Here is an 11,382-nt window from a genome sequence, read left to right as displayed (position 1 = left end):
TGAGTGTTTTTTTTGCTATCTTTCTGCTAATTCTTAATTGTTTTTCTCATAATGACCATGAATCCTTTAAATAAGTTATTATTCTGAAAATTAGTTTGTTTTTAAGGCAGGTCAAGCATTTCCAAGGTGGTAAGTGCAACATGAGCAAATTTCAAAAATTCAGTAAAGTAACTGAATCTCAAAATAGGGAAACAATGTTTACTACAGATTCTTTAACCAGATTATTTTGATACAGTTGTGATGTAGGTAATTTCCTTTTACAAAACTCAAATCTATCAATTTTCCCCAAGAAACAAACATTGTTTTGTTTTAGAGGCATTTTATTTAGACAACTAAAAACAATTAGATGTTCAGAAGCAGTGTACAATGAATGAGAAATCAAGCCAGTTACTTTATCATGAATTCCCCCTCTTCTTTACAATGAAAGACAAAAAAAGAAGGCTTTCTGCTTTAAGGGAAAAGTCAGAAAAATAGGCCAATATATATTTCTTCTCCGTAATAACATAAACAGCTACAATAAATCTAACTGTAATAAGAGAAATTGGACGTTGGCTTGTACATATTCATTGAAAAGACAACAGGCCATCGAATTACAAGAGCATAACGTCACCTGCCTTCACCTGATACTCTTGCATGTTCACTTACAGGTGACACCAAGTTTGTTAGTTCCACACTGGAGCTAATTCATATTCCTCATAATTTACTGCTCCATGTTTGTCTGACGTAGAGACCAACTCTGGAAGGCTGATGCTTTTCTCTGCTTGTCTTAGTCTGTAGTTGTATACTGTTTGAGGCATATGCATGATACTCAGGCCTTCACTTCAGGAGTTGAACTATAGATGGAATCTGAATTCTCTGAAGCAATTTCTTCTACAATTACAAAACAAAACAATCACATTAGTTAACTTTATAAAGAAAAGAAGCAAATCTACATTTCTGTGCAATGAAGGAGTTACAAAGTTTCTTTTAGTGTTCTGGTGAAGGGAAGCAAAAGAAAGTAAGTGCATATGCCATTGACGACTAAACTCATGCCATTGATAAAGCGATGAGGAAGAATTCATGTGTTTTACCCTTAACTCTTTTATTTCATAACTTTACCTCTAAGGGGCCCCTCTCCTCAGCTAAACTGTCAATGAGTGTGTCATATCTCTGAAAGAACTAACTCCTTTATTTATTTGAACTCCACAGAATATGATACAATAAGAGCATATACAATAAGAGCATAATTCTAGATTTGGTAAAGAACACTTAGTATTTAATAAGCACTTAATCAATGTTAAATACAATTACAACTGTAACAATTCACTTATTTATCTTAGCATCTGCCTCCTGAGTTCGACTTTTAAGTTCAATAAAAGTAACCACATTAGTGTCTCCATAGTACATCCCTGTGCCTACTAGGGATGTACTAGTATGTATTTAAATATTTGTTTTATAAATGTGCATACTAGATACATATTTCAATATGTTCATATTTCATAAATTTACTTTTGTCCCTAAGTCAAACTCACATAAACACTTCAAGTTAATTCATTAGTATTTACCTAGCTCCTCTTCCGTTGTCTCTGGAAAACTGATCTTTGGCTTTGCCAGCTCACCACTATCTTCTTCTATAAAAGAAAAGCAATAATGATGATGTGAATTACAATATTACCAGTAATAGAAAGTATCTAATATGCAGGAAGAGTAAGCCAAGGCTATTCCAAACAATGAGATACAAAACATAATAGGAACAACAAATTCCTTAGTAATTATAATAGTATGTCTTCCCTCAAAAATTATGTTGGGACCAAAACTAAGTATTTTGATTAAAAAACATGTCTACTTTATTAGTAAGGAACAGGGAGTAATGCCACTCAGAGATTAAATATATTTACTTACAAACTTCTTATATTGTTCTCTAACAAATTTTGAATTAGGTCGATTCCATTCACCAAATTACCCAGTGTACAAATTCAGAAATAGAATAGATTATACAACAAAAAAATTTAAACAAACAAGAGAACACAATAGCCAATTTATAATCATAGGCTTCTCTTTGCTTAAGCCATGTTATATACTTTAAAATCTATAAAACACAGAAACATTGTAATAAAATGATTAAAAATGACACAAAATCATAAAGTTTAATGTGACAGCACTGAATACAAGTTCTTACCAGGAAGCACACATTTCCAAAGGCCATATGTTTTTCCTACTACAGTTTGCCATAGTCTCAATGTTCCATCTTCAGAACCACTGGCATAGAGTTCTCCATCAGGACTAAATCTCACGCAGTGAATAGGACCAAAGTGTCCCTTGTAGGATTCTGAAAGAGGAGAAGGGCTATTAGATAATTTAATAAATGTAGGTTAGTTATTGATACTTAAGAAAATACTGTCTAAATTACTGGGAAGATATGAAATTCCTAAGAAGAAATACAAGGAACTATACTTCATTAAAAATGATTCTCATTACCAAATGGTATATCATGTCTACCATTTATCCGTAAGATTATCCCTTTCCAATTCTAGCACACATTCTAGTTGCAGATGGTCTCTCCCTCTAAAATAAAAATAAAAATGAGGCTTTGTGTCCCAACAGAGATGAAGAAAGGGAGTAAATGAAAACCTCCCTAAATTTTACAGAAAGTAAATCTAGTCTATCAATTCAATCCCATATCCTAAACTCACTGCCTCTTTACCAGAGAACCAATTCTTAATTATGACTACAGAGAGCCACTAGATGGAGCTCTTTGACACACTCACACTTTGTCTTAATTTCCTACCAGACTATGTAGAGTCCACTAGTCCTTCTGTCACAGAACACTGAAATACCGGATCAATAGTGATCCTTACATATTTTAATGTATAAAATTTAATGAGAAAATGTACATATTAGTAGTGGTGGTGATCTGTTTAAGTCATATCCTTACTTATGAACTTTTCTCATTTACTTTCCAATGCCTCATCACCTTATTAGTTTTCAAAGCTCTTTGCTAGACCAATGTTCTGACTGTCTCCATATCCACTTAGTTCAAGGACTTTCAAGCACCATCTTCCCCCATCTCTGTCCTATCAGAGAGTATCATGAGAGGATTTATCAAGAGTAAAAATTTTATCATGAGAATGAAAAGAATAAGAGGTTTGGAATGAGAATGGCTGGGCCCAAGATCTGTTTATTATTCACTACTAGAGGCCCAGTGCGCGAAACTGCGCAGGACCCCAGACCAGTCACGCCGCGAGACCCATCAATGCACCTCCTGGTGACCGGTCATTTGGTCATTACGAAGTTATAGTCTGGCCTTTTATAATATAGATGATCTCAAATATCAGGCAAATAATTTTTCTTTTTTGAAAGAGAATAATACATGTGGCCAAAACATTCTAAAACTTTGAAAATTGACAATAAAAATAAAAAAGAAACTCTTACTTAAAAGTCACTTATATTCAAGTAATATAGGGTGAACCCTAAGTAATTAAAGTAGATTCTATGTGGTCCATCTGCCAAGGTCCCACTTATCCAACCCCAATTTATCAGCTTTCCCAAAGAAACAAAACGTAAAACTGTCTTTTGTTCTTTGTGTATGATACAACCAAGCTTAGTTCACTGGGTGGTAAAGCAGGATAGCTAGAAACAAAGTGGCAACTTACAGACAAAAAAAAAGTATAAAAACTAAAACTATTTGGGATGGCTAAAGTAGATTTTGAGAACCATACTATAAAATACCTAGTCCGTCAGATAAATGTAAAGTTAGGATGAGCATTAACTTCAAACTAATCCTACATGTCCCTTTTCTTTATTAAGGAGTATTATGAAAAATGGAAGCAAAGTAAAGACTCCAATACCAAAGTACCCCCCCTTCCAATTCAGATTCCTAAGATTTCCCAATAATGAGCTATAGTTGTCTCCCCCTCCCCCCGCCCCCACTATTCATTATAGAGCCTTAGGGATTCCTATGTTGGTAAAGAGAGGCAGAGCTAGGTAGATGGAGCCACATACACACACTATACCTCAGGAAGAACTCTCCTTGCATCTGTTTAATATAACTTTGACATAAGATTGTCCCCTTTCAATAAATATACTGCACTATTGTATACAATGTCAGAGAATGGTGAACTTAAAAGGAAAAGGTAGAGTTCAGCATACTTTGTTTATAGTTCTACAAGTGCTTGTACCCACAATGAATTAACAATCCTTTACTTTTTCACTTGGAAGCCACCAGCTTTAGTTAGCTGAAAAAATTTGCTGTGTTTTTCATCAATGAAACCTAAAATTTGATAAAGGTAACTACATCTTTTTATGGAAATAAAAAGAGGACAACTCACCTAATTCTTCGCCACTATTATAATCATACTTATAAAGTTTAAAGTCTTCACCACCTGCAACAAGAAATTCTTTTTCAGGATGAAGAGATGCAGAATTGATGGTTGCAGGAGTTTCAAAGGATTTAATTAGCTCCAAACTGGGGGAAAATTGAAATAATAAAGACTTATAAATTTTGAATATTGCATAAATCATACAAGGAAATAATTAATTACATTTAACTAGCCCTAAATTCTGAAACCCAAGGAACAAGTAAATATTCACTTAGTCAAATACAGTGATGTTAAAAACAAACAAAAAAAAAACCTCTAAATAATATTAGCAAAAAGTTCAGAAGGCTACTATGCCCAAGTGGAGTTCATCCCAGAATACAAAGACATTTCAGTAGAGGAATATCCACATTTTATGCATTCCTGGAAATGTGTGCTGGCTAATTAAAACAGTATGTCTAATGTACTGGAATTTTTTGCTTTGAAAAAAATTAATTCTGTATTTTTTTATTTTCCCATGACAAACATACATTATCTTTGTAACAGAAAAGTTTTTTACAGTAAGTAATTACATTAATGAGTTATGTATATATTATGTATTCTTAACTGCTGAGAATTTATAAAGCTTCAGTAACAGGATAAACCTACAATCCCATCATCCTATATAATAAAAGGCTAATATGCAAATAGACTGAACGGTGGAACAACTGAACCGGTTGCTATGACGTGCGCTGACCACCAGGGGGCATGTGCAGAACATGGCAGGCGTATGTCGTGGTGGGATGGTGGAACAGGTGAGTGGGGGTGCCAGACCAAGGCAGGGCGCTGGTCGCTGTCATTGGGGCGAGACTCTGGTGGTTACTGAAAATTCTTTGTTCCCACATACCGTGGTCCCAATCAGCAGGTGCGGCTGCCAGCCCCGATTGCCCCTGAGGGCTCTCTACCTCCCCCTGCTCCTGAGGGGCGATTGGGGTAGCAACCGTAGCTCGCAGCCGCTGATGGCACCGGCTCCACTCTCACCGCCAGCCCCAATTGCTCTGTGCCGTCAGTGGTGCGAACAGGGCTGGCGCTGTCAGCACAGGAGCAGCAGCAGTGGCAGGAGTGGGGCTGCCAGCAGACAGTGGACTGGGGGCACAATGGGAGGGGCTGGGCAGGGGCGCAGAGGATGGGCCGAGGCCTGCCCCATGCCTACGGCAGTCTTGCGGCCCACAGTTCCTTTCAAGGTGCACGAATTTGTGCACTGGGCCCCTAGTAAAATATAAAACTGCTAAAATTGGCTCAGTTTTTATTATCAGGCAATAAAAGAATAACTAAATTTGAGGCTATAGCTACATAATAAAAATCAATGCATAAAACAGCTTTGCCTGAATATAAATGAGTTTCAACACTGGCTCTTTTCCAGTCCAACCTTAAAATTCCTGAAAGGCCTCCAATAGAAAACATTAGTGCATTCCAGCTCCTAAATGCTACCATCCTATTCCATGATGACACTTCAAAGCATGAAAAGTAAAGTTAGTCACGATGTAGATGGTATCAATGAATAGAACTTTCTGGTTCAAATGTTAGAATATTCAATAGGCCAGCAAAACCTCTGCCACCAACATGCAACTAGGCAATAGCAGGACTACATTTAGCCCAAATCCAGAAGTGACTAATTAACATAGTTGTGCAATTTAATGGCTCTGGGCAACAGCACTCTATTTTTATCAATTCACTGTGTTATTGAACTCCTTTATATTCTTAATTGCTCTCTTCCATTTTCACTACCTTCTCTTTCCTTCTGTCATTCAGTGAAGCTTAGCTTTGCAAGTGGTCCTTTTGACAAAGTTTAGGACTGCTGATCAGAGTATAATGTAGTATAATCTTTATGGAAATCAATTAAATAAAATGTATACTAAAAACTTTAAATTCCTACCCTTTGTACTCTACTTATAGAATTCTATTGTAAGGAAACTCTCAGATGCACCATAATAGTCACTGCAGTTGCAAGTACAGAAAATGACACATAATTTAGTACAACCTATAATGCAATATACCTAGTAAAAAGGTTTTCCAAGAATTTCTAATGGCTAAGAATATTTTAAAATAAAAAATAAAAATCACATTCATTAGGGTTCCAGCAAAGTGGGAGGTGGGGGGGAGAAAAGGACCTCACAAATATACATATATAAAAATGCAGCTACCATTAACATTCTAGAATCTATGGGTAAAATTTTTTAAAATTATATTTTCCAAATTTTCAACAAGTACATTTACTATGTTTACAGTCACAACAATTAAGTCTGTTAAAAAGAATCATTAGATCTACATATACTTGGAAATGGGGGGGCGGAGGGGAATCACTATTTTTCCAAAATTTTAAAGTGAAAAACAGGAGAATCAAGATCATAATGGTTTTATATAATAATGAACAACATTAAGTATAGCACCAGCCCAGTTATCCTTTAATTTGACTAACTCCTTTGATTAAAGTATACCATATTCTTTAAAAATACATTATTAATGGTATGGAAACATTTCCCTCCATATTATATAGCAGCAGCTTTCAACTTTCTATGCCACAGAAGTTTAAAAACATACAGTGCCTGACTATTTAGCCAAGGTCACTGACCTCTTTTCCCTTCGATCAGTGGTTCTCAACCTTGGTTGCACATTATAATCACCTGGGAATCTTTTTAAAATCCTGATTTCTGGGTCTCATTCCGGAGGATGAGAACCACTGCCTTAGATTGTTAAGAAAAAACAAAACAAACAAACAAAGAAAAAAAGAAAAAAAAGACAGCAGCCAACACAATAGCTGTCCAGTGTAAATGAATCAAAAGTATACCTTTTTTTTGTCTGATTGGTAAAAATACATATTTTTGGTGTGCCACAGAATTTTAGTTATTAGATTATGTGTGCCACAAGAGGAAAAGGGTTGCAATCACTGTTTATAGTATAGGCCAAAATTTGCCTTTTAATAAGTTAACCTTTTCATATATACCTTCTAATATTTAAGTACTCTAGGTTGTCCTTTGTTAGCAAAAAAGAAAATGAAGGTATTTCTTGGACATACCTTACTGCACTATGAAAAGCAATAGATCGTCCATAAGTTATTACCAAGATCTCTCCCTCAGGAATATATTCCATACTGCTAACAGACATATTAAAACTTAGAGATTTCAGTTCTGTCATAGTGGCGTGATCCCAAAGGCTGCAAGAAAGAAAGGAAAATATGATTTACTTATTTAAGAAAAAAGTTTAAATCCTAATTACACCTGAAGATTAACCAATAATCACAACTGTGAAACAACCTCCATTCCAATGCATAAATTATAGATGATACACAGAGAAGTTTTGGTTCCAATACTAGATCAAATTATTTGGCAGTCTGTTGGTAAAGCCAACTTTCATATGTAAACACATTTCCCAAACAATTTAGCAAAACCATGCAGTTAAGATACATAGGTCCCAATCTAATTAACTTCAGTGGTGCTCTAAATAATGGTTCTTACATTTTTGTGACTTTAATGATGGCTCTTACTTTCCACAGAAAACTACATCAGGTGTCAGCACAAAGAATTGTGTGTAGAATTTCAGGGGTTTCACAGACCCCGTATAGCCAGCCTGTCTCTGACCCAGGTTAAAAGAACCTGCCTACAAATGTGTAGTTTTAATTAAGTGTCTTGTGAACTCTGCTGTTTATAATAGTAAATGGAGAGCTCCAGAAGAATGAGACCTATACGCTGTGGAAGTTTTAATGTTCAGAGATAATTCTTCCTACATAATAGTTATAAAAAATATTTTAAATATTAAGTTCTACGGTCAACTATTTTTCTTTTTTAAAATTTTTATTTATGGATTTTAGAGAACGGGATGGAGGGAAGGAGACAACACTGATTTGTTGTTCCACTTAGCTATGCATTCATTGGTTGATTCTTGTATGTGCCCTAACCAGGGATCAAACCCAAAACCTTGGCATATCAAGACGACACTCTACTGAGCTACCCAGCCAGGGAAAGGTCAAATACTTTTCAAATTTAAAATTATTCAAGAAAAATTACTTACCGAACAGTTTTATCATCAGCTGAAAGAATCTGTTTATCCTCACTGCACCATAGAGCCTTTTTAATTCCAGAGGTATGACCACTGATTTCCTTAGGTTCTTAAGGTGAAACAATTTAAAATACATTTGTTAACATTTAATCTCTAAAACTCAGCATTGGAATAATTCAATATGTAAAAAGGAAAGAAAAAAACGTATTTTAAATTAGACTGCAACTTTATAAAGCCCAGCACAATTCAAACTTGCCGTCGACATAGAATCCAATTAATTTTTCTATATTGGAACAAAAAATTTTTCTGCATGACAAGGAATCCAAGAACTATGATTCTTGTAGCAAAAGTAAATACAACACACCCTCCAGGCTATTTTTCTGCTTTCAAAAGTGTTATCTATACTTATAATAGGGTAATATGCAAATTAGTGACCCATCAGCAGGAGGGTGGGGCGGTCAGCAGAGGCAAGCTGCAGCGAGCTACTAGCCCTGCATAAAAAAATAACTAATGTGGCACAATTTAATAAGAATATGGATCAAGGAACAAGACAACCTAAACATATTCTGGTACTATCACTAACCATGGACTCCTCATCCAAGCCAGTCAGTGGTAACAGGAAAAAAAAAAATACGGGGGGAGGGTTAAGGAATGTAGAGGCTGGAAGAGAAAAGGCTAATAAAAAAAATGCAGTATTCCCAAGAATACAGGATGGGGCAAAAGTAGGTTTACAGTTGAGTATGCATTACACAGTAAGTCAATATTCAAAAATATAGCTGTACAGAAAAAAGGACTGGAAGACTATGAACCAAAAACTAAAGATATTAACAGTGATTAATGGATAATGTATTGTTTTCATTTTTCCCCACATCTGAGTACTGAACATGAACATGAATTACTCAGGAAAAGTCATTTAAATTAAAAGGAAATAAAACCATAAACACATATAAATTATGCTTACCTGCTTCAGGTTTGTTCAAGTCATATATGCGTAAGAGTTTATCTTGTCCCGCGGTTAACAAGTAATTACTATCCTGGAAACATAAACAAGTAATATGTTAGTAGATTAACCTTTTTAATGGTTGTATCTCTTTGAAACTTTTTCAACATCAAATAAAATCCAAACAAAACTCAGATGTCAAAAAGAGATGCAACACAGGCCAAATACTTCTGAGAAGATACTGTAGAGCATTTATCTTTTTCATAATGCCAAAGCCCTTTAAACTTCATAGTCCAAACGTGTTACACCACCTATCACATAAATTTGCCCAATCTGCCCTGATCCTGCTCCCCACCCTCCTGAGTAGAAGTTCTTCGATGATCTCAAATTTATCCTTTCCCTTCTGCAAGTAATTGGGAAACATTATTTGGGTATTTTAGATGTCTGCTGCTATTGATGCAGGATTGATAAAAGAGTGTCAGGGAATTTTAAAAGCCTCATATCATAAAAAAAGAATTAATTTGTATAGCTTAACCTACAATCAAATAAAATATATGCCGATATACACAAAATACTCCCCCCCAAAACCAAATACAAACCAAATATATAAATAGAAATTTAACTCCTTAAAAAAACTTCATTTTCTAATACCTGTGTAAAATCCACAGACTTGACAATGTGTTTATGAGCCAGGGTCATCAATTCATCTCCTGAGACAGCATCCCACACTTTGCTAAAAATGGAAAGTAAAATTAAAAATAAATATAATAATTGCCAAATAATTTAGATATTTGAAATGTTACATAAATACACTATAAATCTCCATTATTTCTACTATTCCACCATTGCTATAGTTCATTTGATAACATATTTAAATGAGTCTAAGGGAAAAGAAATTTCTCTGTAAAAGCCATATAACCAATCTAATTCTGACAGTAAAAAATACCTAAGAATTTAAGTAAATGAGATCCATGAACGAACACATTCTTGCTTTTATTTTAGCCTATAGCCATATTTAGCAAGACTGCAAAACATTTTAACCAATTTTTAGTTTCAACTTTCCAATTTTTCCTCTATTCTCTACTCTCATGTATATGCAAAACAAAAATTGACAATAAGAAATCCTTTAAAAATGTACCGGAGAATAAACGACCCTGATACAAGTTACGTAAAATTTTAAGTCAACACAATAGAAAATATTTTCCCTACCTCTTCCTCCAAGTTGACTCGTAAATTCTCAAATCCAAGTCCAATTAACTTCTTCCCAAAGTACCAGCCTTTGCTCTATGTAATACTAACACTCAGGATTATTAATCTTAACTGTATGTTTCTATGACTCATCCCAACCAAAAACATATGTGGTTGTGTCTATAAAGATATATTATGTCTGTGTATGTCAGGAGATAACAGTTATATAATACTTTACAAATATGCTGTACGGGATTCCCCCCAAATAAAAATGCTTAAACTTTGCATATGGAGAAGAGAACTTTTATTTATTTATTTATTTTTAAAATATATTTTATTGATTTCTTACAGAGAGGAAGGAAGAGGGACAGTGAGCTAGAAACATCGGTGAGAGAGAAACATCGATCAGCTGCCTCCTGCACACTCCCCACTGGGTATGTGCCCGCAACCAAGGTACATGCCCTTGACCGGAATCGAACCCGGGACCCTTGGTCCACAGGCCGACACTCCATCCACTGAGCCAAACCGGTTAGGGCGAGGGAAGAGAACTTTTAAAAGTGAACAGCTATGCTCAATAAAGGTTTCCATTTTAATGTAACTGACATTTATTTTCAGGAATAAAGTGGAAAATAAACAGTAGAGAAAAAAGAAAGGGATATCTTTCCTTCATTTACTCAATAAATACCCAATAAATATATCCAGTTTTATATTTTACTAGAGGCCCGGTGCACAAAAATTTGTGCACTCGGGGGGGAGGGAGGGTCCTTCAGCCCGGCCTGTGCCCTCTCGCAGTCTGGGACCCCTCAGGAGATAACGACCTGCTGGCTTATGCCTGCTCCCGGGTGGCAGAGAGGCCCAATCATCCCTAGGTGCAACCCCTGGTCGGGCTCAGAGCAGGGCCGATTGGGGAGTTGGGGCCCCACC

At 35.5% G+C, this 11,382-nt stretch overlaps 1 protein-coding gene across 1 annotated transcript in view; it reads right to left on the bottom strand.

Annotated features, from left to right (window-relative positions):
* Positions 1–302: 302 nt before the first annotated feature.
* STRAP (serine/threonine kinase receptor associated protein) overlaps positions 303–11,382 on the bottom strand; it is an 18,683-nt gene continuing 7,603 nt past the window's right edge. The window contains exons 3-10 of the mRNA XM_006773262.2: positions 9,922–10,003; positions 9,292–9,364; positions 8,343–8,439; positions 7,351–7,488; positions 4,308–4,444; positions 2,159–2,308; positions 1,545–1,610; positions 303–870 (exon numbers count right to left, since the gene is read on the bottom strand). Of these exons, the coding sequence (XP_006773325.1) occupies positions 809–870; positions 1,545–1,610; positions 2,159–2,308; positions 4,308–4,444; positions 7,351–7,488; positions 8,343–8,439; positions 9,292–9,364; positions 9,922–10,003 (805 nt within the window). The 3' untranslated portion in view covers positions 303–808. The remainder of the gene's footprint in view (positions 871–1,544; positions 1,611–2,158; positions 2,309–4,307; positions 4,445–7,350; positions 7,489–8,342; positions 8,440–9,291; positions 9,365–9,921; positions 10,004–11,382) is intronic.

Source organism: Myotis davidii, unplaced genomic scaffold (assembly GCF_000327345.1).
Source record: "Myotis davidii unplaced genomic scaffold, ASM32734v1 scaffold205, whole genome shotgun sequence".
NCBI classification, from domain to species: domain Eukaryota; kingdom Metazoa; phylum Chordata; class Mammalia; order Chiroptera; family Vespertilionidae; genus Myotis; species Myotis davidii.
Note: the sequence above shows the minus strand (reverse complement) of the source record. Positions and strands in the feature narration are given on the sequence as shown.